Raw genomic sequence first — 25,905 nt, forward strand, 5'->3', positions numbered from 1 at the left:
CCAAGCGACAATTGTGTATTGAGGCATGATTAATGGAATATATCAGAAACTTTGAATTGATGATCATTATGATGGATGAACAAGACAATACATCTTCGCCAGTAGTCTCTAGCAAACTTCCACCTCCATGTTCTAGGAAATGAAGACACTCAGGGGTGGTCCAAGATAACTCTCTCGCACTCCGCCAAGATCAACAACGAGCTTTTCGAAAATCAAGTTCGAATGCTTGAGACGAATCGTTACGCTGTGCTCCCCAGCACCAAGCCCATTCTCGCCCAGGTCATGCTTCCGTAACCAAGCACAATCCTGCACGGCATAAAACCATCCCTCAGGGAGATCATTGGTCTTGGGCGACAGCCGATGAGTCTGTAGGGGCCCGCCATCAACCTGCACGTCGTAAGACATCGGGTCTGCCGGATCCAGGTCGAGCGTCATGTTGAAGTATAACAACACAGACGGGCTCGCTGTCTGCGAGAAGACGTAGAACTTGTAGGCGAGCTCCGCGCTCTTCGTTCCTCGGACAAGGACAATCGCTCCCTCTGGGGTTCTGCCGCACTCCGGCAGTGCTCTGAGACCCTGAAGGGCTTGATGCGCCGCTGGGATGGAGATGTACCCATCACCCTCGACAAACCCTTCCTTGAATGATCCGGGGATACATCTGCCAGTGATGGGCAGGTGTATCTGCTCAAAGTCGCCTTCTTCGGATTGAACATCAATCAAGACCTCTTGGTCAAAGTCATCTAATATCTGATCCCAATCAATCGTGACCTCAATCCGCGCATCCTCTCCATCGGGACCAAGCGTGCCCGACGAACTTGAGAGCTTGATCCAATCATACGGAACCGTAGCCTTCCAATGCGTAACCTGAGGCCCCCGACTGTAAATATCGAACCACCTCTTCACCGGCCCATATCGACTCATAAGTCCCAACGTCACCCCAGGAACCAAGTCCCGCCGGCTGGGATGCGTCCGGTCAGACTCCTCATTCGTCCTTCCCGGTCGTACGCCTTCATGGCCTTCAACAGCGATCCCCATCTGTCCCATGACTGGATTCGAGCGCTGCCGACGCTGGACGTAGCACAGGCCGCCAATCATGTCGCGGTACGGCGCGTGCCATGTCTCCTCGTAGCCATAGTGCGTCTGGCTCATGATTTGGTCCCATTTACCGTCCAACAGAGCGTGGAACTCCTCTGAGAGAGCGTAGTCTGCATCAAATAGGTCGAGAACCTCGCGGGCGAGTTTGTTGGCGACGTTGCGGCGCTGGCGGGCGTAGAGTCTGTTCCGACCTAGGGTCACTTGGAGTTTGGTGAAGATCGTCGATGCTTTGACTGGGTGCAGAACGGTTTCGAAAATAGCTGCCTTTTGATCCTTTGGGGTCTGGTTAAAGATCTCCTCGGCGGACCGAAGGAGTGACCCCCAGCGGTGTATGACGTCTTCCGCCTCGTTATAGTGGATCAAGGAAAAGGTTGTTGGTTCAATGTGTTCGTGTCTTCTTAGTGCGGAGAGTCTGTCGTATTTATGCCACACAGAAGCGATTTCCTCGGACTGATCATTCCCGAAGTTTGACTCTGCCATTTTCTGGTAGAAGTTTTCAAAGTCGTTGGCGCCGATAGAGTTGATGTCCCAGGCCAACGTCATTGCAAAAGTGAGCGGTACCTCCATCGGCTTAATGTCACCGACATTGAACACCCAGATTTGCTTTGCATTGCGTTTGTGAGCTTCTTGTAGCTGATGCCAGGTTTTTCCCTGTTTCCTTGTGTTAACTATTTGGATCTTTGCAATCATGGGTCACGACGAACCAGAGAGTTGCTGTTAATCCACTTATAGCTTCGTGGAACTCCCACATACTCGAAGTGGTAGTAGATCTGCCTCCCTGTCAGCATCGCCTAGTAAGAAGGCACAAGCCTGAAAGAAAGGTCGTCATACACCTGCGCCTCCCTTTCTATCCCTCTCCGCTCCAGATGGAAGACGCCTAATGCTGCCAAAGTTGTCGTCGGCGAAAAGAAGGGTGACATCATCGGGTACATCAAGATTCCCCTCCTCATACTGCTCCTGCACCTCTTTGTATAAGGCCAAAAGCTCTAGTTCCCAAGTCTAAGTTAGTGGTCCACGCCTCACTTGATCCAGGGATCATCACTCACGCGGAACAGCGTCTTCTCTCCCATGAACTTGCTTAATAAGAGCACGCTGCGTCTTGATCACATCCCTCACCACAGCAGCCGGGTCATCCGTCTTCATCTTTCTGTCATACTCGCCTCGCATGCCCAAGGTGAAATACGACTCGCGGCCCTTTGCCCTCTTGACGCCTTCGTCAAAGAAGGCGGTGATCTTCTCCTTGTTAGTGAGCCAGTTCCAGCTCCCGTCCGGATTGTCTGCGAACCACTCGTTGGACATCCTCTGCATTGGCTCGTGGTGAGACGTGGAGACGGCGATGCCGTAGTCTTCGGCGAGCTTGGGGTTGAGGGGGTTGTCTGTGAAGAATGAGGCGCCCGGGTTGGGGTAGCCTGGCCACATTGCCGGCCAGAGGAAGTTGGCCTGCATGAAGAGTCAGTTTTGGACTTGTTATTTGTTTGTTGCAGATTGGGGATGTACTTTGAGTCTCAGAAGTAGTTCAAAGACCTTCTTGTAGAATTCAGAGTTGTAGCTCCCGAAATTGGCTCTGACCCAGCCAGTCAGGGCGGGAGCCTCGTCGTTGATGAAGATGCCGCGGAAGCGAATGCTTGGTTCACCATGGTAGGTCGGCTCTGGTAGTGCGTAGATAGCTGTATGATGCTTGGGAGGGACATCGGCCCAGTAATACCACCTACGTGGACTTGATGTTAACAGGCGAGCGGAACGTGACTCGGAGTGAAATCATACGGAGAGACTCCGATTTGTTCAGAGAGGGTGTAGGCGCCGAAGATCGCCCCTCGCTTGTCACTCCCGGCAATGATGAGGGCTTTCTGCACGCCCTGCAAAGGTTGGTCGATTACATGGGTGGAAAAGGACTCCCATTTCCCTCGGATCTCGTCAAAATTGAGCTTTTCATCTCGCTCTAGCCGCTGGAGTATAGAGCTGGATTCGATTGATCCAATGATGATGGCAGCGGCAGATCCCAAGGCGACATCAACTTGAGTGCCTTGAACGACCTGAACGGTGCTCTGTTCAGACTGAGTGACACGATCGAAGTCCTGCGCGAGGTTCTGCGCTGCGATGTGGATGCCGATCGGATCCGACTCGTCTACCAGGATGGTTGAGCCGACCAAGTCAAAGGCCTCGGCGTCTTTAGGTGACGGGAAAGTCACAATGGCTTTTTCAAACATTGCGGTGTATCATGGAACTCTGTTTTTGCGAGGAGTGGTGAGATTTTGCGTGGGATGATGTTGAGTATGAGCCATCTTCAACTTCTCCTCCCCAAGTATCCACGCACCGGGTGATTGCCGGCCGAGGTCGGCTCCCTCAATGAAAGGCTGCCAAGTGATCACGTAGAGTTCCGCTGCGGGACAGATATTTCCACCCCGCTACCGCCTTGGCATCTTCGGACAGATCTACTCGTAATACTGTTGGGATCTCATGTTGACCAGATCAGTTAGGTTGTCTATCGTAGTATACGCTATGTGTTTGCATTTTTACAGCCATGATCCTTACCTATACGGGTAGGCAAATTATGCAAAAGACAACGTTCAAGCAAAAGGAGAACCTGTCCAGATGATGGTTTCCCCTCCCGAAAGACAACAACAGCTCCTCCGCACAATAGACCACATCTGGTTAGCCACGCCATCCTAACCCTTGGCCCGGTGTCCGGTCCGGACTCGTTCCCCCGCACATCACCCCGGTCCTTAACCCCCGCCTCCGCAAATCCTCAATGGAGCCCTTTCTCCAGGTTTTTATGGAATAATCATCGGCAAAGTACGGTGTCGGATAGCCGAGGGAGTGACCAAAACACGACAAGGAGCCAAACAGAAATAAGAAAAATGTAACGATTATCGCGGTTAACCACCCCTCAAGCGGCATAGCGGCCCAAGAGGTTTTCGGAGCTATGGCTGGATGAGTCGTGCGCATATGCCCAAGGTCGCGTGGTCTCTGTACCAACATACCTAAAGTACGTACGGGATGTGGATGGACACCCCCGGCCGTACCAAGGCTATGGATTTGCCGGCCTGGTGTTGATGCAAGCTTGGGAAGCTCAAGACGGTCTGACCACCCCCAGATAAAACGGCGCCCCCTTCGTCTCTTCTTCCCTCCTTGATAGTCTCTTGGCTGTCGGACGCGCCAAGCAAGCCTCTCAAGCCCAATTTTGTGCGACGCAGAGCCTCCAACGTCAGATTTCAGCATAGGGCCTCTGTGTCGAAGAGCCGTCATTCACAATGAGCAAAGCCGACATCGTTGAGGCGCCCCATGTGGTCGAGGACGTGGCCGACGGCAAGCAGAGGACGAACTACGACAAGGTCGACAATGAAGTTGCCAAGTACGCCGGCGAGACGATTGTCGAAATCGATCCCGAGACCAACAAGAGGTTGAAGAGGATGATTGACAAGCGGGTGTTGAGTGTCATGGTCTTCACCTACTTCATGCAATCGTTGGACAAGGGGACAATGTCGTTCGCGTCCATCATGGGCATCATTCCCGACACAGGTCTTGTGGGCCAACAGGTAGAGTGATCGCTTCGAAGTGTCACATCTCATACTAATTGACTAGTACTCGTGGTTGACAACCATCATTTACCTCGTCATTCTTTGCGTTGAGTATCCCGTATGGCTTTCTCCTCACCCTTTGAAGACAAGCAAATTCGCTGACCCTGCTTGCGACTTGACAGGAAAACTACATCATCCAGAAGATCCCGATTGCGAAATGGCTCTCGTTCAACATCATCATGTGGGGTGTGACGCTCAGCCTCCACGCGGCATGCCACAACTTTGTCGGTCTGGTCATCGTCCGTGGCTTCTTGGGTGGATTCGAGGCAGTCTGCCAACCGACCTTTGTCCTGCTCACGTCCATGTGGTACAAACGTGAGGAGCAGGCCTCAACCGCCATCTACTGGTGAGTAAAAGATTCCGATCACGGTCACTCAAACAAGGAGTTGCAATTGTGATAGAAGCTGATCTCCCCTACTACACGCAGGTACATGATGAACGGCCTCCAGCAAATCATCGGCGGCCTCTTGGCTTTTGGCTTCTCCTTCATCCCCTCCTCGTCGCCCATCCGATCCTGGCAAGCCCTCTTCATGACCTACGGTATCATCACCGTCTTCTGGGGCGCCTTCGTCATGTGGTGGATGCCCGATTCGCCGATGAAGGCGCACTGCTTTAGCGAGGAGGACAAGAAGCTCATGGTGGAGCGCGTGCGGTCTAATCGTACCGGGCTGCAGAACCGCAAGTGGCGCAAGGAGCAGGTCTTTGCTGCGTTCAAGGACCCCCAAGGTGAGAAAGACCTCTTTTATTCACAACGCAGGGAAATAATTGACTGACTGTCCTCCCGAAGTGTATGGGTTTGCTATCATTCAGCTCTTGACTACCCTCCCCTCTGGAGGTCTCGGCGCGTTCGCAAACATCATCATCAAGGTAACCACCTGCCAATGGCATCACAAGCTTAGACAATGTGAAGCTGACACTTGCCGAGTCCTTTGGTTTCTCCACCTGGGAAACCCAGCTTCTCCAAAGCGTAACAGGCATCCTCCAAATCATCACCATGCTCACAGCCTCCTGGATCGACAGGCGCTTCAAGCAAACGATCCTCGCCATGATGGCCGCCGTCGTCCCCACCATCGCCGGCACCGTCGTCCTCCTCACGGTGCCCTTCGAGCACAGCAAGAAAGTCGGCCTGCTCCTCGCCTACTACATCATGATCTCCTTCTGGGCGTGCAGCGGCCTCGCGCTCTCGCTCGTCACGCGCAACGTGGCCGGGCAGACCAAGAAGGGCGTCGTGATCACGAGCAACTTCATCTTCTGGGCCGTGGGCAACTCGATTGGTCCGCAGGTGTTCCGCGCCAAGGATGCGCCGCGGTACTTTTTGGCGTTGGCGATTATTCTGGGGTGCTTTGTGTTGTTGGAGGTTGTGCTTTTTGCGCTGCGAACGTATTATGTTTGGCAGAATAAGTTGCGGGACGGGAAGATTGCGCGTGGGGAGGCTGTTGCTGATACGTCGCATTCTCATGCTTTTGAGGACATGACGGACAAGGCAAGTTTACGTTTTTATGGTTTCTTTAGTGTTCGCATTGCTAACTGTGTCGTAGGAGGATGTCAACTTCAGATACAACTACTAAGGGTCTGATTCAGAGACGTAGGTTGTCGGTTGTTCTTCTATCAATCCTGGTAGATTCTGAGTAGCAGAAACATGGGATTTTGTAGAGTCTACTAGGGCTACACATATCTGTTCTGTATCTAGTCTGTCATGTTTCTCCTACCGAAGCCCACAATCATCAAGTATTGAACGATGCTTCAAACTTGTGAAGTACTGTCGCACCCAAGATAGAGATTATAATCATCCAATTCTTGGCCACAACTTGGCAAAAGCTTGTGAGAGCGGCACAGCAAGGAGCCAACACAAAATACACAAAGCCTTGTGAAAGAAAAAAAGGAATAATTGTACATGTTGTGGAGGTGTACCGGTACCAACAGGGATCGTCGCAACGTTGCAATCTACCCCCTCATTCTCCCGACCAGGACCCCGGTCTAGCTTAATTATCCCAGGTTTTCGCAGCAAGCCCCTCCCCCAGATTCCATGACTTTGAGTCTTTGACAATGCTTCCCATCCCCCAACCCCATGCCATCCACTTCATTGGACCCAACCCAGGATGCTAAAAGCCAAACCCCGTTGTTGGAAGCGGGGCAATTACGAGTCCCCTGTCTTTTGAACAAGCAAACAAGCAAGCAGTCAGCCTGATTCGGATCTTCGACGCCTGCAACGGTTACGTACCCGAGGAGGTCGCGTCCTTCTCCAAGACTCCAACGTTGAGATATCCCGCCGGCAGACCGCAAATCTCCGGTCAAGATTGCCGGTTGTTTTCCCTATGCCAAGTTTATTCCCCGCGTGGGGGGTTTGCCCTCGGCACCGAAATCCCCAGCCAGTAGCCAGTCGGGGACAAGATAGAGCCAGTCGAACGAGGGAATCGGCCGGTCGTCGGCCGATGATGCGGAGAAGACACCGAGAGACAGCATTTCTTGTTGTCTGTAAGAAAGCTGTGTATCCCACGTTGTAAACTAGCTTCTTTCTCCCACGACAGACGCTTTCTGCTGGGTTTCCGCACATGGGCGTGGGAGTTGAGAAGATTCGACAAGTAGAATCAGCTTAGAGTCCATCACCAGAAGAACAGCCCTTCATAATGTGCGGTCTAGATGGACATGGTGGCGGCGGCTCGTCTTACCCGCTACGGGCACCTGTCCCCGTAGGGAAGAGAGCGAACAAGCTGTACAGAGACCGCACGGCAAACTTCTACTCGCCAGGACAATGGGACAAGGTCAATCTGCTCTCGTGAGTCTACCCCCTCAACAACTCGTATCAGTCTGTAAGGAATGCTAAGCAATTCGTCCGCAGCATGATGCACCTCGCAGTCCGCTCCGACCCCTCCGTCATCGCCCTCTCAGTATGGCACAGCCCAGGCCTCACCCGCCCACCCTTTGCCGACGCCACAGCTTCGACAAACGAGTACATACCCTCTCAAGTCGGCGACGCATTCGGTCCGTCCTGGTCAACGCACTGGTTCCGCGTCCGCGTCACGATCCCAGAGGACATGCGGCAGATGGACCACCTCGAACTCCACTGGGACTGCAGCAACGAGGCGACAGTCTGGACCTCAACCGGCGAGCCCCTTCAAGGCCTCACGGGCCGCGGCGAGCGTATCGAGTGGATTCTGCCCCAGAAGTTCAAGGACGGGGAGGAGCATGTTTTCTATCTGGAGATGGCGTGCAACGGGATGCTGACCAACGCGGCGGGCGAGCCGATTTTCAAGAATAACGCCAACGGGGACGCGATCCAACCTCCTGACCCGAATAAGATCTTCACCTTGACAAAGGCCGAGATTGTGGGCGTAGATTTGCAGGCGAGGGCGTTGCATGCGGACATCACCGTGATTCACCAGGCGGCGGAGGAGTTCCCCGAGGACTCGTGGGAGCAGCACGAGGCGCTGAATATTGCAACGAGGATCATTAACACCTTCCGGGTTGGTGATCGGGCCTCGATTGTGGCGAGTAGAAAGATTGCGGAGGAGTATTTGGGGCCTGATGTCGATTCGGCAAGGGTGTTTGATGTCGGCAGCGGTGAAAAGGGGGCGAGCGTGTACGCGATTGGGCATTGTCATATTGACACGTGCTGGTTGTGGCCCTGGGAGGAGACGAAGCGCAAGGTTGCGAGGTCGTGGTTGAATCAGTGCGATTTGATGGATCGGTATCCCGAGTTGAACTTTGCTTGTTCGCAGGCTCAGCAGGTTTGTTCTCGTCACTGCGCCTCTTCTCATCCCTCCCTGTCCCTTCTTCTCTGCTCTTCTGCAATTCTTACGATGATTCCATGTACTAATCTCTGTACCAAAGTTCAAATGGCTCAAACAATTCTACCCCCACGCCTGGACCCGCGTCAAGTCCAAAGTCGCAGCCGGCCAGTTCCACCCCATCGGCGGCTGCTGGGTCGAGCACGACACCAACATCCCGAGCGGCGAGTCGCTGATCCGCCAGTTCATCTTTGGCCAGCGCTTCTTTGAGAGTAACTTTGAACGGCGCTCGACGACGTGCTGGCTGCCGGATACGTTTGGCCAGTCGAGCCAGATGCCGCAGCTGTGTCGGCAGGCCGGGATGAACCGGTTCCTGACGCAGAAGATTTGTTTTAATAACATGAATGAGTTTCCTCATACGACGTTCAACTGGTACGTTGGTCCTTGGTATTGGATACTGGTGTAGTTTAGGCAGAGCGGGAACTCGTGGAGGGGGACGTGATGCTGATGGCTGTTGTCGTAGGGTCGCTCTTGATGGGAGCCAGGTTATTTGCCACATGCCGCCCGCAAAGACGTACTGCGCCAACGCGACGTTTGGGGACGTGAAGCGTAGCATGACGCAGCATAAGTCTCTAGACCAAGACCACACCTCTCTCCTAGTCGTAAGTCCCATCTTCCAAGAGTCACCGTCCTTCCTATGAGAGCCCCGTCTCACAGCAACCAACTCTCTACACCCACGTATGCTAACGCGACCCCGACAGTTCGGCAAAGGCGACGGCGGCGGCGGCCCAACCCGTCCCCAACTCGAATCCCTCCGCCGCCTCCGCGGCCTCGCCGACACAACGGGCCTCCTCCCGCGCGTCCACTCCGGCGGCACCCCAGACGACTTCTTTGACCGCCTCGAGAGGAAGGCGCATACGTTCCCCACGTGGCACGGCGAGCTGTACTTTGAGCTGCATCGCGGGGTATATACCACGCAGGCGCAGACGAAGCTGAATAACAGAAAGGCGGAGATCTTGCTGCGGGACGTGGAGCTGTTGGCGACGATTGCGTCTGTGGAGGATGCGGGGTATCGGTATCCGAAGAGGGAGTTGGACGAGATGTGGGAGGGGGTGCTGCTTTGTCAGTTTCACGATTGTCTTCCTGGGACTGCTATTGGGATGTGCTATGATGATTCGGATGAGGTACGTTGGCTTGTTGTTCTTTGGACAAGGGCGGAGAGTGGCTTACAGGCGTGCAGGTTTATGCGAATGTTTTCAGCATCGGCAACAACCTTTTGAAAGACATTTACAGCGTACTCAAGATCAACGACATCAACGGCAACCCAACCGGATCCGAGAGGCTGGTAGCTCTCAACACCCTAGGATGGCCTCGGAAAGAAGTGCTCACCACCAACGGCAAAGACGTTATCGCGCAGGGCACCGGAGCCCTCATCGCCGCCCAAGAAATCACCCAGACAGACACCACCAAGCCCCTCGTAACGGTGAAAGAAGTCTCCGAAGGCATCTTCGTCCTCGAAAACAGCCACTTCACAGTAACAGTCGAATCCGGCACGATCACCTCCCTCCTCGACCGCCGCGCCGCCGACCGCGAGGTCCTAGCCTCTGGCAGCGGCAGAGCGAACCAGTTCGTCATCTTTGACGACAAGCCTATTTACTGGCAGGCGTGGGACGTGGAGGTTTTCCACCTCGAGACGCGGGAGGAGGTGCGCGGCGGGCGGACGAGTGTGCTAGAGGCGTCGCCTGTGAGGGTGAGTGTTGTTACGGAGACGCGAATTAGTGAGGTTAGTTCTGTGAGGACGGTGATCAGTCTTGCTGCGGTGGTTGAGGGGGGTGAGGGTGAGGGTGGTGCGGGTGCGGGCGTGGAGTGTACTGCCGAAGTCGACTGGCACGAGACGATGAAGTTTCTCAAGGTTGAGTTTCCGGTTGATGTGCGGCATCACGAGGCGTCGTATGATACGCAGTTTGGGGTTATCCGGCGACCAACGCACTACAACACGTCGTGAGTCATTCTCTCTGCGACTTACTACTCCAGCAATACCGTAGTGGAGTGTGTTAACTGACCACGGGCATGTAGCTGGGACATGGCCAAGTTTGAAGTCTGCTGCCACAAGTACGCCGACCTCTCGGAGTACGGGTACGGCGTGTCCATCCTCAACGACAGCAAGTACGGTTTCGCGACCGTCGGCAACACGATGAGGCTGTCGCTCCTGCGGTCGTCCAAGGCGCCTGACGACAACGCCGACATGGGGCGGCACACGATCCGGTGGGCGATTTTGCCGCACCGGGGTCCGTTGGGGCCGGAGACTGTGAGGGCGGCGTATGAGTTTAACAACCCGCTCAAGGTCGTCTCTGCGTCTGCGGATTCTCCGTTGCTGAAGTTGGGAGGCACGGATGGGAATGGTGCTGCTGGATTCCTGGTTGCGTTGACGGGGGATGAGAATTTGGTGCTGGATACGGTGAAGCGCGGGGAGGACGATGAGGATGTTGGGGACGGCGAGTTGCTTGTTCGTGGTGGGCGCAGCGTGGTTGTGCGGGTGTATGAGAGTTTGGGAGGTCGTGGACGGGGGAGGGTGATGACGCGGTGGGTGGTGAAGAGCGTGTATAAGACGAACTTGCTGGAGGATGACGAGGAGGAGGTTCGTGTTGAGGATGGCGGGTTCGAGGTTGATCTTGGGCCGTTTCAACTGCAGACGTATCGGCTTCAGCTGGTGGCATGAATGACTCCTAGATGTGGCGATAGACTTCTTGGGTGGAATGCCATCGGTTTCCTGTCATACAGGGGGTATCTGTTGAATCGCATGTTGATGCGTTGGGTCGTTTGCTGTGCTCACGGCCGTGGAGAGCGTCCAAGGTGTAGAGGCATCTAGTTGAGAGACCAACGTAGGTAACATGACTTGGCAACAGATGTCCGTATCTCTTCCATCGGGGTTGGCTTCGAGGGTCAGGTATGTTGGCCTCCAGGCGGCCGGCTCAAGGTACGGTGCAATTCCTGAGCTGGGCAGCGAGTGGTGAATAGTTAGCATTTTCATTCGGGCGCTCTTGGTAGCTCTCGGCTGGTGAGAATGTAGATGACTTGAGGTTTGTATGAATGAGGTGACATGGCTGATTGATTACGATATATAAGCATTGCGATGGCCAAGTGCGGCGGTGATGGAGATTCCTTCAATGTCGCACCATTGGCCGATGATCGTGGCGGTGTGCGGTACATGTAAGCTTCGCACGGCGGATGATGATGACCAGCGTGAGATGGCAACTCATACATGAGAAATCAGGTGTTGAATGAGAAACATTGATAGAAAGCATCAGGCAGTGGTGATGAAGGCTGCAAAGGTCGAGCTGCCCAGCCATGGTGATACAAACACAACCCAATCAGGCCAAGGTCTCCTCGGTGTCGACCTCGGTGCTGGCAAATGCCTGAAAGACCTAATGGAAGACTCCACCTAAGGAAGCCCGGAGAAGCTTACGCCAAGAGGCTGCAGGGTGGGCAAACATTGAACACTTGCATGTTTGTTTGCTTGTTACGTTCGTACCTTGCGGTAAGGGAGGTAAAGTAGGGTGCAGATGGAGTTGAAACAAGGCGTTGGTGCGGCCCGCGTGGCACCTACGTACGTACTACTGTACTGGTAGGTAGACCTAGAGCACAGCTAGACCTACTGCGTACACCCGGACCTGGACCCGAAGCCGTGGGCGCGGGTTGCGGCGTGGAATCGTCAGCCCAGGGGCCACAGGCGGCCATGGGCCATGCTGTGTCACGTCCACCCCCGGATCGACGGTGGGACGCGGGTAGGTGCTTGAAGAATGTCAGTTGAAGGTTGTTTGCTAATTGATACACGGTAGATTTGGCTTTGTGGCACAGAGTATTCGTGAAATGTCAAAGTTGAAGTTGACGTCTCCTATCAACTTGACCTGTGTCGTCAACCCAACTAGCCATGGCCAATACAGGATTCCGCCAGCGACGATGAATCCTGGCTTTCCAAGACAACACGGTACCTGTAGGTTGGAACTTGGAAGCGCCTTGGACGAGACGCTACGGAGTACAGGGCAAGAGTTGCGAATTGTTTGTTGGACCTTGAGAGTTACCGGTTCGTTCGAATCCTCAACTTTGAGATACTTGTTTCTCATCATCGTCAAAATCCACCATTGGAAACGAAATCGGTGACACGTTGCGACCAACTCTCTCTCTCTCTCTCTCTCTCTCTCTACCCCCTCTTCTCTCGCTCTCCCGCGCCCGTTGCGAGAGAAAAATGCAAGAATGAGCCCACGCATGCGGCGTAGCACCAATCACGTCCAGCCCGGGGAGGGCGGAAGGGGGGGAGACCGGGGGGGAGGGTTTCTGGTCCCCTCTCCCAACAGTGGCTGCGCGATAGTGGCTGGGCACTGCACCAACCGTTCCCCTCCCCCTGGGGGCTGCGAAAAAAGACTCCTTCCTGCCAGATGTTTGTACCCTGGTTCCAACAGAGTTCCAGCAGCGACCAACTGGTGGGGAGGGAGAGGGGGGCCGTTCATTTTGTCAGCGGGGAGTTGTTGCAAGGAGGTCACTTTTTGGCCGCCAACAGTAGAAAGGAGTACCTATCCCCCTAGGTACCTATTCCCCTAGGTACCTATCCATAGTATTGGTATGTACCCAAGGTGAGGTGGACAGCCGGAAGAGTAGTACTCGGTACACCCAACAGAACGGTAGGGGAAGTACCTTCATGACGGATGTAGAGAGAGCTCCGGAAGCGCGAGAGTAAAAAGCCAAAGCTTCCCCGACGACATTCCTCGCCCAACCCGACCATTGCGCAAATTTCATCCTTGTCGTCTCATCATCGCCGGTGGACTCGCCAACTTCTCTCTTCTCTACTTCTTCCCCGCGACGGGCCAACAGGCAGAGGTGCGTACAATGTCTGGCCAGGCATTTGCAAACGATGCGACCGCCTCGGACGACGCAGAATCCTACGTCAGCGACCTTGACATGTTCCCTGACCCCTCTGACGATGAGGAGGATCTCGTAGCACCAGCACCCGCACCCGCACCCGCACCCGCACCCGCCTCCGCATCCACGCTCGCCGAAGCCCAAGCCCTCATCTTCGCCGCGGCGACGGCGACGGAGACGGAGACGGAGACCGTGGTGGATGACGCGGCAGACTCTGACGACGCCGACATGAACATCCACGCCGCCTCAGACCGGCCTTCCGTAGACGCCACTGAGGACAACGCCACGGATGCCGACAGCCTGATGACGGGCACTGATAACCAATCCATCCTCACAATTGATGCTTCCGTATGTAACAAAGTCGTCTTATGTAACAAACTCCCCCACGTGCCCGTCTACCTCCAGCCTCCAGACACACACACACACACACACACACACACACCCTAACCTTGACGCCTTCCAGTCATCACAGCATGATGGACGAGCCCCGTCGACGAGAACCATCGAGACTTCGGATATCCAGCTCGCCTTTCAGCAGCGTTTTGGCCGCACCTATCCATCAAGAGGTGAGCAAATGATCAAAACAATGTCTCCATGGATGACGAGAGCGCCGTATACTGACTCCAGTCTATCAGACTACATCCTGCCCAACGACTGGGTAAGTTCATCACCGTGAACCCGCTTGTCATGCCTGTCTTTGCATGGTTCCTTTGGCTTACCAGGACTCTCTTCATTTCATCGGCTAATCTCAATAGGACGAATGTATCCGCCTAGGTATGTACACGTCAAGTCTCGCCGTGTTGCCGCCCCTCCAAAGGGATGTTTTTTTTTTTTTTTTTCCTAACGGGGCCTCTTTCGTAGCTATCCAACACCATCTCTGGCTTCGCACGTATAATTCACGCCTTGCCAACTCTCCCAAACGTGAGCGTGCGGCGCGCGTGCTCGACTGTGGAACTGGCACAGGTCACTGGGCCTCGGATTTCGGTGAGGACTTGCCCTTCACACACTCTCGCTCCCTCTTGCTTCAACCGGCGCGAGCGGACTTTTTGAATCTTGACGATTTACCAATTTGCAGCGGACGACCACCCAGAAGCTGTCGTAAGGCCTGCCTAACCTTCACCACCCCCGCCACGTTCTGTTCTCGCACAAGTGGCTCGGGTGCGGATGTTCGACTGCTCGCTAACAATAAGACCAAGGTCATTGGTGTCGACCTAAGCCCTATACAACTGACTGCGTGAGTAAACACAGCCCGCGCAATCCTTTCGAGAGAGGCTCTAGCTCCCAATCCAAAACCAACGCCTAGCTGAATAGTATCATCTCCAGTGTGCCCCCCAATCTCTGGTACGAAATCTTCGACCTGGATCAACCCTGGCCGTGGAGGGAGCTTTACGACTTCATCTTCTTTCGTCACATGAACACGGCCTTTGCCGACTGGGTCGAAATCTTTGAAAAGGCTCTCGGGTAAGGACTCTACCAAGCTTACGCACACCGGCAAGACCTCTGTGTAGACTGACCAAACCAAAAAAAAAGCCATCTCGAGCCCGGCGGCTATATTGAACTCCAGGACAACTCCTTCCCCATCATGTGCGACGACGACACCATGGCTCCCGACAGCGCCATCGCGCGCTGGTCCACGCTCCTGATGGAGGCCACGGAGCTCATGGGCCGCCCCTGCGACACCCCCTCGCGCTTCAAGCAGCTGCTCGACCTCGCCGGCTTCGAAGCCATTGTCGAGGAGAAGACCGTCTGGCCCATTGGGCCCTGGGACGTGGACCACCCCCGCGAAAAGGAGATTGGCATCTGGTGTCGCGAGAACTGCCTCGAGGCGCTCGAGGCCTCGACAATGCACCTCTTTACTCAGTTTTTGCACTGGTCCCAGGAGGACACGCGCGATTTTTGCGACGAGGTCGAGAGGGAGATTCGCGAGGGCAGTGTGCATGCTTATTTTACCGTGTGAGTTGGTCTTTTTTGTGTTTATGCGCGTGCTCGACTTGTTTGGCACTGACGGTTTGTTGCAGGTATTGTGTCTATGGGAGGAAACCCTACGCCTGAGACGGCAATGAGGGGAAGAGAACATAACGACTGGATGGGGAAACGACATTGCATTTGGTCGAATTAGATCTAGTCATGATACCCCGGGGACTTTGTATAACTGTATGCTCTTTCTCTTTTGCGTGGCGTTGGGGAGAATACTTTTGGACCATGGTACCTAGAAGCAACTCGAAGACTACTGGGAGAGATAACTCCACGGCGGGAAATTCAGTCCGTCCGCCGCCAGGGATGATAACCATGGCGATGAGGACGAGACCAATCCTTTTTACTTGAGATCTGGGATTGGGTTCGATCCTTTCTGATAATCTTACATCTGGCACCCGCCTAGGATAGGCACATCACCGCACTTGGAGGCACCGAGTTATCCCCTCCTTCAGGCTCCGTGTGTTGTGATAATAGAAACCTCGAGATACATCTCGCTCGTTTCAAGTCATGGCCGAAGCAAGTAGACGATCAAACTCGTCAAATCGTCATCATCCTCGCGTACAAGCCCGGGGTGAGAGTCTCAATGTACCGAAATAGATGTTCTTGACACCAGGTCCTTTGCACTTCTGCCCGGCTCGTCCGAAATACCTCCCCCGCGTCCACGGTACAACAGATGCCCCTTCCAAAGCTACAACCTCCAATAATCGTGATATATGCAGTCGCAATCACCTACTTCCCTACCTCACCTCGCAACCGTGATACCATCACAAGTGATAGACAGGGACCAAGCCTCATATCCAAAGGGAGGGAGTTGGGGGGGAAGGGGGGGGGGCACGTTGGACCTTATCCGCACCTTGTCTTTTGCTACGTTTTGTACTTGTGTACATATATCTGCCCGTAGAAAGATCCAACCGGCAGACCGAAAAAAAAAGTGCTTCCAACACAAGTTGCAACACGAGCAAAAAGATAAAAAGATGGATGAACCACCCCTATCAGCCCATCACCTCCCCCATTCGACAGGATCCGATAGCGCTAAGCGGGCACGCTAAATCGTCCGCACCCCGGTCGACTTGTATCCATCCCCCCGTTGCGGCCGGAAGAGACCGTCAAAGTGTGCCACATCGTCCCGCCCACGACCAGCCCAATCACGGCCGAATACCCTATACTGCAGTTCTTTTGCTTGCAGACAAAAAAAAATGGCGAATCCGCATAAGCGGATGAGCGGAGCACCCTTCCCTTCCCCCCTCCTCTCCTCTTCTTCGCAATCCGCCGACGGTTTATGTTGGTCCCGTTGGTCCCGTTGGCGCGTAATAAGGTACCACGTACCTAGAGTGCTAGGGGGGGGGGGGGATGCTAAAGCAACCCAAAGATAGGTCGTATGGTGGAATTCAAGCAGGGGTTTTGGTTGTGAAGATGGAGAGAGGGGAGGGGAGGGAAAGGGAAGAGGGGTCTGGTGCGATGGGGTCTGGCGCATGGCATGGAGGCAGAGAGGGGAGAGGGGATTTAAAGACGTTTGGATCGCTTCCTTTTCGTAGGCCTCCCTCCTTCTTGATTCTTTTTCTTGATTGTACTTTATTTCTCCATCTTGATACGAACTGGAATTTGGTGCAGTGATTGTTTTGTTACTTCATTGACGATTTTGGTCTATCCGCCGTTCCACACATCGAGGAGACAGAGGGATATCGAAAAACGAAATGGCTGACGCGGGCCAAGCTCAACAGACTCCCGAGCCCGACGAGGTCATCGTGAGTTCTTCCCCCCCCCCCCCCACCAAACCCTTCGCCGGCCCGTTTCGATGGAGCCTATATATCTTCCCGGTGGCAAATTTATCCCCCCAAAAAAGTCCAATCAATCACAATAAATTCCTCCGGTTCTGTCTATTCAAAATCACAGAGTTCGGAAAAGAGAAAACTGACACCTGCGGCTTTTACTTTAATAGGAGGCACAAGAGTTCGGATCAGATGCGTCTTCGACCAGCGGCACGGTAAGGTCAAAGTTTTCCGCATTCTACCGCCTGAGGAGTCTCTGCAATATCTTGCAGCAAAATTTCGCAGCCCTGGTGCTCCCTGTTCGCTTTACTGACTTCGGTGTTCCTTACTTCATAGTCCGTCCACACTGATACAGACACCCTAAGAACGAGTATCCGTGACTACCGCAGGGAAAACGGGCGCACATATCACAGTCTCAGCGATGGAAGTAAGTTACTCTCTTTCTCTAGAGACCATGAATTCATTCGTGGTTCTTTTCCCCCCCCCTGGGTTCGCGATCCAAATAGCTGACGATACGTGTAGCGTACATCCTCCCAAACGATGCCGTAAGTCTCAACAAACCATACCTTCTGCCTCCTATTGCATTCCAGGATAAATCTGACTTTGCGTTTTCGTTTTGGAACATAGAGAGAACAAGACCGTTTAGGTGAGCCAGTCTTTCTCTTCTACCTTACTCGGCGGGCTTGGTTCTCGTCAGAAAAAGGCAATCGACCGGGCGACTTCAGGCATTGGCTGACATGTCCGTCCACAAAACAATAGACTTCCAGCATCACTTCTGGACGCTGACGTGGGATGGCAAACTCTGCATGTGTCCCAAGAACCAGGGCGCCAACCGCGTTTTGGATATTGGAACCGGAACTGGTATTTGGGCTGAAGAATATGGTTAGCTTGCCCCTTCTCTTTTTCCCCGACTAGTTCCTCAGCGAGAGCGACGACCCTTTCCCATTGCAGAACGGGAATTCGACTAACCGTTTTTGATAGCGGATAAACACTCAGAAGCAGTGGTATGACTCCGTTCTGTCCCCCTCTGTTGGGTTCATGGCGTGTATGACGAGTGTTAACATCACTGGCAACCCGAAAGGTCATTGGCGTGGATTTAAGTCCCATTCAGCCTGAATTGTAAGTACAACCACGCAGTATGCCCTGAAACCATGTAGCTAACAGACTGTCTTGTTCAGCGTCCCGCCGAACTGCAAGTTCGAAGTCGACGATGTGGAGAAAGAGTGGACGTGGCAGGAGCCTTTCGACTTCATCTTTGCGAGACACATGAACGCATGCTTCGAGAGCTGGGAACGGTTCCTTCGTCGTGCTTACGAGTAAGAACCTCCTTTCATCATCTACCCCCCCCTCTCTCCCAACTCATTGTCACGACCACGCAATGCCCACGTGCATTCATGCAACTCCCCATGTTCTAACGACCAACGAACCACAGCGCCCTAGAACCAGGCGGCTTCATCGAGCTCCAAGACAACGCCTTCCCCATCCTCTGCCAAGACGGCACCCTCAAGCCTGACGACCCGATGGCGCGCTGGTCGACCCTCATGATGGAGGGCACCGAACTCATCGGCCGCCCCATCACCGTGCCCGCCCGCTTCCGCTCCATGCTCAGCGAGGCCGGCTTCGTCGACGTCGTCGAGCACAAGCGCGTGTGGCCCACGAGCCCGTGGCCGCTGAACCCGGAGCTGCAGGAGCTCGGCGTCTGGGGCCGGGCGTGCAGTCTCGAGGGCATCGAGCCGGGCGCCATGGCGCTGTTTACGCGCGTGTTGGGGTGGACGAGGGAGGAAGTTGTCGTTTTCATGGCGGGGGTGAGGGATGATTTCAAGAATACTGCTATTCATGGGTTCTGGAACGTGTGAGTGTTTTTTCTTTCCGCCTTCTTCGTCGGCTCATCTCTGGGTCTTTGGGTCTGTGGATGATGACGAGAGCTAATTTGATCCCAGGTACTCCGTGTACGGAATGAAGCCCCATGAGGAGCCCAGCCAGGAGTAAGGTATCTGGACATTGGTTGCCGGTGGACCCAGACCTTTCTACACCGAGTTATTCTCTACACTGAGTGGTTTGATGCAAATATCTGATGGCCGAATGACGTGTCTGTCAGTCTCACGAAGTAGACTCTACAGCCAATCGCTTGTATGTAGACACATGCGATGAACCACTTGGAGTGTATGGGTGAGCAATGAAGGATGTGGACGAAGAAATCCTGAGAACGTGACAAATGTGATGGCTGTACTCTCGTGCTTGAAAACTCAAAGTCAGCATTCCTCTTCAGCCCGCCTTTTCTCTGGCCTGAACTTCCAGCCATCACCCATTCAACCCAACTGCTATATCCGGACCCAACCTCCCGCCGAGACGACGCGCTCGCAAAAGACAGTAGAGACAATGCTGCGAACCAAACTTTGAAATCCCCCGCAAAAAACACCTAAACACGCGATAGAAGCTGTTGCGTTGAAGAAATCACACTCACAAATTTGTCATCCATTTCTATTCCAGCATCGTCGACTGAGAGTTTCTGACTTGAGCTCAAGTGCCCAGTGTACGATGGATATACAAACAATCTGAGAGAATCCACTCGGAAACAGACCTACTGGACTCGTTGCATCGAATTTGAGAACCCGAGAATGATTTCCAAGGCGATGGAAGCGAGCATGGTCGAATACGGCTACGTGTGTGCGCGCCATTCATAGCAGCAGGCGGGCCTTAAAATTTCATCGTCCGTAAGCCGAAAGGCTTGACAACCGTGATAAACTCATTGTTTACGTGGGAATGTTGAACAGTGCTTAATTGAGTCTCTTTCAGCGGTTGGCTTGGCGTCCTACAATGCTACCGAGGGCCCCTTCCTTTGGCAGCAACTGACTCTCGGCCTCAATTACATCAGGAGCGTAGGTATATGACGGTTGATGTCGATCATAAAGCTCCTCATGGTTGATGATACAACAAGCGATGCCTTTGAGGATTCAGGAGACTATTCTGTTACTGTATGCCGCATTCACTCTTGGTTGTTTCGGCCAAGTTTTGCTCTGATATCAAGCCCCGTGAGCGCGGTAAGAACTATTTGACATCGACGTTTCATGAAACGATCGAGAGGGGCTAATCTATACGTCTTCTTCACGCATTTGTTCATTCTACACGAGGAGAAATGCTCTTTCAGTCATTGATTCATAGAGGTTCTCACTTTGCTAAGCTCATTACACCGGTCAAGGTGCAACCAAAATCCAGAAATCAACCGCTTCATCAATAGAAAGGAGACTAAGCATAGGAGTTCTCCAACCTCTCTCCCAACTTCAAATCTCTCACCCTCATACACCCATCCTTTCCTACACGTTTCACCCCCTCTCCATCCCAACACCCACAGGCTAAGCAGGCATCTCGTGCCTCAGCTCGCACGCCTCCACCTCGAACCGCTCGCGGCTGTGCGCCGGCAACTCCAGCTTCCACGCGGCGGCCTCGTCTTTAGCCTGCAGCTGCCGCTCGGCGTAGACGAGGATGTCGCCCTCCGTATAGACGGCCATGTCCCGCCTCCTCTTGACGTATTTGCGGACGAGCCCCGCGAGGAGGACGAGGAGGATGAGGGCGCCGAGCGTCGCGCCGACGGCGATGCCTGCCACTGCGGTGCTTGAGAGTTGGTCTTCGTCCGCGGGGTGGGTTGGTGGTTGTGCTGGGGAGGAGTCTGGGGTTGATGTTGGTGTTTCTGATGCGAGGGCGAGGGCTGTTGTGGTGGCTGTCGCGGGTTGTGTTGTTGACGTTGATGTGCTGTCGGGTTCGGTGATGTTGAAGTAGTGAGATGTCGCGCTGCTGCCCGATTGTCCCGTCTTGAAGAGTTGAAGGAAGTAGACCTGGCTCAGATCTGGATTCATTGTTGAAGGAGAACCTGCGTAGCCTACGGTCCAGAGCAGGCTCTTGACTGTGGAATTGGCTTTGCAATGGTGTGAGACGCAACCCTGAGGTGTATCCTGTAGTAGAGACTCACATGCGAGCTTGGCATAGGGACCTTTGATATTCCCCGTTGGCTGCTGCTGCCACAAAATCAGGTCGATGTTCTTGAGGTCCATCTCCCACTGCAAGTCAATATTGTCGCCGAGTGTGTAGACTGGGTTATCCCGGAAGTCTCCCGCCGGACCCGGGCCCGGCGGGCGGCGGAAGCGGTTCTCCGAGCGCGCGCATGCCGGGAACACGACACCGAAGAGGAGCACTGCGAGGATGTGCATCGCGAATTCCGGTGACGATTTCTTGGTGATATTCCTGTCGTCTATATCCGAGTGAAAGGGTAGGTGGACATTGGGCAATCGAGGCGAGTGGAAGCCACTCTGCCATGGGACACATTGTGTTTTTGCTCGATTCCTTTCCTTCCATTGCAAACCCGTTGCCCTGTCCCCCACCTCGAAGTCGACTGTGCGCGATGGAGGGGTGAGGTTCTCATTTTAAACGTCCTAGCGACGGATCTAGTCAGCGTTGACCTAAACAGTAGTGCCGTTTCGGAGAGTCGAAACGTTGAAGCCTAGACGCCACGGAATCCGCCAGCTATTTGTGCACTGCCAAGACGGGGTCAGGTTTATTAGTAACCCAGAGTGGTTTTCGAGAACACGGCGTAGGACAGAGAGATTTCTACGTGGCTTGAGGTATGGTTTCGAGACGTGCTGGACGGGTTTGGGTTGAGGGTGTCGCGATGCATCGATGGGCTCAACAGGGCCAATCTATACAAACCAAGCCATTTCGTGTCTGAAAATAAGCTGATTGAATAGCTACGATGATGATTGACAAAATTGATGGGTCCAATTGGCAAAAATGCAAAAGAGTACTCCTCGACGGGGAATTGAACCCCGGTCCCCTGCGAATCGCTGAGATTTCAATGACAAGCAGATATCCTCACCACTAGACTATCGGGGATTAGTGGATGTTGACATCCAGTGATAGTTGATTGGGGTGAGAGCTGCCTAGTGGACTTATATATCCATCGTAAATGTCTGTGCCTCTAGCGCCAGTTCCCACGGTGCCCACATCCATCTCCTGAAGGTCGGCAAGTTGCAAATGGTTCCCAAATTAGTCCTTCTCGTAAGTTGATTGATCAAGTATTCATTATCATGGGCCAGTAGGCCGCTGTTTTGGAACAAGTTGCACTACCACAACATCAATGCGCCGTCGAAAGCTACCCCATTCAATGTGTCGTCCTACTTATGTCAATCGCCTCTCCGAAAGCGACATCTCTCCTTCTCGTGCGTATCCCGATACCACTTCGTCGTCAAAACCTTGGTGCAAGATTCATTCCTACACGGATACCTCTGTCGCTTCTCGCGATTAAACGAGCACCCCTCGCGAAGGTGCTTGTTGCGGTTGCTAACGCTCGAGAATGTCTTTGTGCATTGTGGTGTGAGACACTGTAGTCTGTCGCCTCGGTTTCGGTGGTCGCGCGGCGTCGAGCGAGACGTCGTCGAACCAGCTGCGCTGCCGATGCTGCTGTTGAAGGTGTGAGCACAAGTCAAGATTTGAACTGGGTGACCTGCGGCTTACCTTATGCTCGAGGACGATACGTTCCGGCGGAGTTCAAGTGTGCTGAGGGATGAAAAGCTGCTCGACGGCGTGATGCATGCGTCTGATCCGTTTGCCGGTGATTGTACTGCGAATGGTGGGATGGAAAGCTGGCCAGCAGCTTGACTGGATTGAACCGAGATGCCATGCATCCTGAGGTACTCTGCTAGTAGGGCACAGCAACGAAGATATCCCGGAGGCGTAGCAGTGAAGGTCTCGGTGAACGCGTTTGCCGACCCAGAGTGCAGGCCTGGAGGAATATTAGCGTGCGAGTCGCGAGCGAGTGTGACGCTACACTTACCTAGGATCAGTGCAAGCACGATGGAGAAAGCCACTGAGAAGAGGAGCAGCATCGTGGTCGACGAGAGAACGTCCTCCCAGCCTCCATCAAATGATAGCGAAGGAGCCGGCTGTCTGAGAGTAGTTTCCTCAAAGCGTTCCATATGTAGAAAGTCCGCCCATACGAGATCATCGCGTTGGGTCGAAGAGCTGGCATAGGAGGCTTGCCCCGACTGTGATCGGCCCGGTATCGTCTGGGCCTGACTACTACTGACTCCTACATGTGTTTCTTGGTCATCGAACGCCCTGTGTATAGCTGCAAGCCTAATGCCAGGTGATGAAATTTTTGACGGTATGGTCTCCTTGCGCTTCTCGAGTGAAATGAGGTTTTGAGCCAAGTCTTGGAAATATGGTAGAAGTTCTGGGTCAAGTTGTGATGGTCTTTGACTTGACGGCGTGTATGCCCACATGCGGAATGCGAGCTCATCGAAGAGGAGTTGCGATGAGGCTGGTAGAATAGAGCGCCACCGGTCGAGGTCATCAACAAATCTACATTAATGTCAGCTTTGGCTGCCTAGATGTAGGACTATACATGAGGGGGCGCCGTTCGAGGAGAAATGCGAGAAATGGCTTACTGGAGAGATAGGGAATCGTCACTTGAAAGCAACGTTAAATACGTGGCGTTGGCCACCAGCAGTACGTCGAAAACCTCCCCAAGCGACGATGGTGGGCTATCCTGCATCAGGCCACGGAATACACAAAGACCACGATCCCACACTGTAGCAGAATGGACGTAGTCTTCAGCAAGATCGCGAATTTCTTCGTGATCCGAGCAGTCGCAGGACTCATGAAACTGTGAGCACAATGTGTGCATAGAAGAGACTAGGTTCTGGCCTAGGAGTCGCCGGCGGTGGCGAGAGCATCTGCGGCGGACTCGTTCTTTGGGGGCCTCGGCCGCTCGATCACGGCGACGGCTACATGGCCCGCTGCAATGGTTGATATTGTGGCTACCGGTCAGGCTGGGAACACTGTCCGCCTGGGTCCCAGTGCAATTTAGGTCGGACGACACTCGAGGTATTGCGACGGTTGGCGTTGACTCCAAGATGCTCAGGTCGGCGAAACAGTCGAATGTATCATCCGGACCTGTCGACCTTGAAACGTCCATGACGCCGAATGCCAGCATTATTTCCATAATCTGTGTGTTATCATCAGAGACTGCGATGGCGACTGCCTCTCGTAGCCCCTCGGGTAAGGGTGTTCGCAGCAGTATCATGCGAACAATCTCGGCCTGCCCCCAGTAGACTGCCGCAGAAAAGGGTGTCAAGACTACATGCTCTGTGCCGCCGCCCATCTCGTTGTCAGCGTAAACACCTAGAAAGGTTACTCCCTGCTGTAAAAGTCTCTCCACTTGCGTAACGTGGCCAAGCCTTATGGCGACATGGAGGGGGTCGTTGGTGATGTCTCGCAGGAACGGCCCGGGCTGGCTTGTGGATTTGTCTCTTGTTCGCGACGCCAGGTCTAGAACATAGCGATACATGTCCAGTCGACCTCTGTCGAGCAATTCAAGGAGCAAGTCGGGGTTCGTCTGCCACTCGACTTCACCAGTGCGGACGACGGGTTCGCATAGATTGTGTAAGGCAGTGAGATCGCCAGCAAGGGCAAGCTCGGTAAACTTGGATGCCAAGGCTTCGAGGAACGCGTCATCCAGAACATCTGGAAGAAGACCTAGAGCGAAACAGGCATCTAGGTCGTCTAAGCCGGCATCTACGCTTCGTTGATGCATGTCGTGAAGCTGGCCGATAGATAGTATGCCGCTTGATCGGTACACTTCAGTGCCGATTCCAGCGAATAGTGCTCTATCGAGGAGCAGGTCGCGGACGAGTAGACGAAGCTCGACTGTTGTAGGGTGCGATGGCGATACATTCTCGAGGTGGTTTAAGTAAGCCTTGAGAGTGGCGTAGTTTTTCAACAGATCGGGTAGGTCGAACGGCGAGGGCACAGCAATAGCAAGTGATTGCAGTAGTGTCAAACTCTGGTATTCGATTTCTATGCTTTTGGAAAGGCGGTTCTTGGAAACGGTGAAAGCTGGCTGAGAAGTTGGAGAGGAATAGAGAGGTAAATAGACCCCTGATCCAGGCGAAACTGCTTGGAATACTTCCCCGCTGTGCGAATGAAGGAACACCTAGAAGTCAGCCAGTCTGCTCGCGGGCGTTCGTGAACTGTAACGCGAGCGGGAAGACAGCAGCGCTGTACATGAGGATAGGGCACAGTGGTAGGATCGAATGTATACAATACTGTTTCAGGAACTGAAAGGTAATATTGAAAAACACTGCTACATATGGAACTTCATAATTCGAATCCTGATGAGGCAAATGCATGGCGTACCTTTCAAAGACTTCTGTGTAAGCGAAACACGGCGCATCATCGATAAAGTCATGGCTCAATGAAGGTCCGCTCGATGTGAAGCTTGTTTTGGGCCATGACAGAGCCGCGGGATGAGATTTGAGGTTCTCATCGATATCGGCGAGGCGGAGGTTCAGACCCAGAGATGACAGGGACGCCATCTTGACGGTCTAGGACAGCATTGGTGCTGTACAGGGGAGGTGGAGAGAGGATCAGGAATCGCGTCAAGGTTCTCACTCCAAATCAATGGGCGAGAAAGAAATCGCACATCACAGCTTTAGAATCTGAGGACTGAGGTGAGACGGAAGAACATCCCACTGTGAGAAGCTGGGAGATTGAGTGTTGATGAAGGGATGCCTGGAAAGCGGCCCCGCGGTTGAGGCTGACATGGTGCCCCGGAGGTGTGGTGGGTCCCCTGAATTTAGGAATCGGCGGCAGGTCACGCGCGGGGCGCCGTGGACGCTGTGACTGGGCACCAAACGTTGACTTGGAGTTGCCGGTATGCGTCGGTATGCGCGTCGAGAAACGTGATGCCGTGCAGATACGCTGCTTCAGGGAATTGCTTGGCCTTGATTTGCTGGAGCTATTGCCTTGTGTAGACGACATTGTCTAGTGTGCTCTGCCTTGGCTGCCTCC

The 25,905-nt window shown here is 53.8% G+C and overlaps 7 protein-coding genes and 1 non-coding gene across 8 annotated transcripts; 4 read left to right on the forward strand and 4 right to left on the reverse strand.

The window, feature by feature from the left end:
* Positions 1–73: 73 nt before the first annotated feature.
* Positions 74–3,302, reverse strand: BDZ83DRAFT_673216 (uncharacterized protein; the record flags this gene model as incomplete). Its single annotated transcript, XM_060511134.1, has 6 exons — positions 74–1,746; positions 1,800–1,865; positions 1,927–2,081; positions 2,142–2,535; positions 2,593–2,803; positions 2,860–3,302. 6 exons carry the CDS (start codon positions 3,300–3,302, stop codon positions 133–135), a joined length of 2,883 nt encoding a protein of 960 aa, XP_060363897.1. The 3' UTR covers positions 74–132.
* Positions 3,303–4,346: 1,044 nt separating this feature from the next.
* On the forward strand, positions 4,347–6,249 carry BDZ83DRAFT_579800 (major facilitator superfamily transporter; the record flags this gene model as incomplete). The annotated part of the gene is made up of 6 exons (XM_060505283.1): positions 4,347–4,631; positions 4,678–4,731; positions 4,796–5,019; positions 5,101–5,399; positions 5,461–5,540; positions 5,599–6,249. 6 exons carry the CDS (start codon positions 4,347–4,349, stop codon positions 6,247–6,249), a joined length of 1,593 nt encoding a protein of 530 aa, XP_060363898.1.
* A 1,051-nt stretch (positions 6,250–7,300) lies between these two features.
* On the forward strand, positions 7,301–11,120 carry BDZ83DRAFT_579915 (glycosyl hydrolase family 38 domain-containing protein; the record flags this gene model as incomplete). The annotated part of the gene is made up of 7 exons (XM_060505293.1): positions 7,301–7,449; positions 7,513–8,401; positions 8,505–8,833; positions 8,925–9,063; positions 9,163–9,585; positions 9,642–10,402; positions 10,478–11,120. The coding sequence occupies 7 exons, from the start codon at positions 7,301–7,303 to the stop codon at positions 11,118–11,120; spliced, it is 3,333 nt and encodes a 1,110-aa protein (XP_060363899.1).
* A 2,430-nt stretch (positions 11,121–13,550) lies between these two features.
* Positions 13,551–15,669, forward strand: BDZ83DRAFT_370605 (S-adenosyl-L-methionine-dependent methyltransferase). Its single transcript, XM_060502629.1, has 10 exons — positions 13,551–13,688; positions 13,782–13,884; positions 13,954–13,976; positions 14,074–14,092; positions 14,180–14,302; positions 14,394–14,416; positions 14,515–14,552; positions 14,642–14,779; positions 14,849–15,271; positions 15,337–15,669. The coding sequence occupies exons 1-10, from the start codon at positions 13,659–13,661 to the stop codon at positions 15,368–15,370; spliced, it is 954 nt and encodes a 317-aa protein (XP_060363900.1). The 5' UTR covers positions 13,551–13,658; the 3' UTR covers positions 15,371–15,669.
* A 1,098-nt stretch (positions 15,670–16,767) lies between these two features.
* Positions 16,768–19,291, forward strand: BDZ83DRAFT_624888 (methyltransferase domain-containing protein). The gene is made up of 11 exons (XM_060508468.1): positions 16,768–17,040; positions 17,235–17,279; positions 17,401–17,491; positions 17,587–17,609; positions 17,692–17,710; positions 17,824–17,946; positions 18,046–18,068; positions 18,146–18,183; positions 18,243–18,380; positions 18,497–18,916; positions 19,005–19,291. Exons 1-11 carry the CDS (start codon positions 16,990–16,992, stop codon positions 19,051–19,053), a joined length of 1,020 nt encoding a protein of 339 aa, XP_060363901.1. The 5' UTR covers positions 16,768–16,989; the 3' UTR covers positions 19,054–19,291.
* A 1,126-nt stretch (positions 19,292–20,417) lies between these two features.
* BDZ83DRAFT_753102 (uncharacterized protein) lies at positions 20,418–21,269 on the reverse strand (the record flags this gene model as incomplete). The annotated part of the gene is made up of 2 exons (XM_060514303.1): positions 20,418–20,977; positions 21,032–21,269. 2 exons carry the CDS (start codon positions 21,267–21,269, stop codon positions 20,418–20,420), a joined length of 798 nt encoding a protein of 265 aa, XP_060363902.1.
* Positions 21,270–21,859: 590 nt separating this feature from the next.
* On the reverse strand, positions 21,860–21,948 carry BDZ83DRAFT_t173. The gene has a single exon. It is a non-coding gene; the product is annotated as a tRNA-Asp (tRNA).
* On the reverse strand, positions 21,899–25,606 carry BDZ83DRAFT_624893 (uncharacterized protein). Its single transcript, XM_060508469.1, has 5 exons — positions 25,252–25,606; positions 23,502–25,028; positions 22,889–23,415; positions 22,570–22,837; positions 21,899–22,515 (listed from the first exon to the last, which is right to left on the reverse strand). The coding sequence occupies exons 1-5, from the start codon at positions 25,428–25,430 to the stop codon at positions 22,239–22,241; spliced, it is 2,778 nt and encodes a 925-aa protein (XP_060363903.1). The 5' UTR covers positions 25,431–25,606; the 3' UTR covers positions 21,899–22,238.
* Positions 25,607–25,905: the final 299 nt, after the last annotated feature.

This window comes from Colletotrichum acutatum (assembly GCF_030867785.1).
Source record: "Colletotrichum acutatum strain CBS 112980 chromosome Unknown BDZ83scaffold_59, whole genome shotgun sequence".
Classification (NCBI taxonomy): domain Eukaryota; kingdom Fungi; phylum Ascomycota; class Sordariomycetes; order Glomerellales; family Glomerellaceae; genus Colletotrichum; species Colletotrichum acutatum.

Bases quoted from the DNA above. Each gene is read 5' to 3' on its own strand.
- BDZ83DRAFT_370605 (XM_060502629.1), top strand. From the start codon at position 13,659: ATGCTTCCGTATGTAACAAAGTCGTCTTAT. The intron at 13,885-13,953 runs GTGAGCAAATGA...CCAGTCTATCAG, and splicing joins CCGCACCTATCCATCAAGAG to ACTACATCCTGCCCAACGAC. The intron at 15,272-15,336 runs GTGAGTTGGTCT...GGTTTGTTGCAG, and splicing joins GTGCATGCTTATTTTACCGT to GTATTGTGTCTATGGGAGGA.
- BDZ83DRAFT_624888 (XM_060508468.1), top strand. From the start codon at position 16,990: ATGGCTGACGCGGGCCAAGCTCAACAGACTCCCGAGCCCGACGAGGTC. The intron at 17,947-18,045 runs GTTAGCTTGCCC...CGTTTTTGATAG, and splicing joins TATTTGGGCTGAAGAATATG to CGGATAAACACTCAGAAGCA. The intron at 18,381-18,496 runs GTAAGAACCTCC...AACGAACCACAG, and splicing joins TTCCTTCGTCGTGCTTACGA to CGCCCTAGAACCAGGCGGCT.
- BDZ83DRAFT_624893 (XM_060508469.1), bottom strand. From the start codon at position 25,430: ATGGCGTCCCTGTCATCTCTGGGTCTGAACCTCCGCCTCGCCGATATC. The intron at 25,029-25,251 runs GTACGCCATGCA...TCATTCGCACAG, and splicing joins TACACAGAAGTCTTTGAAAG to CGGGGAAGTATTCCAAGCAG. The intron at 22,516-22,569 runs GTAAGCCGCAGG...CACCTTCAACAG, and splicing joins GTATCGTCCTCGAGCATAAG to CAGCATCGGCAGCGCAGCTG.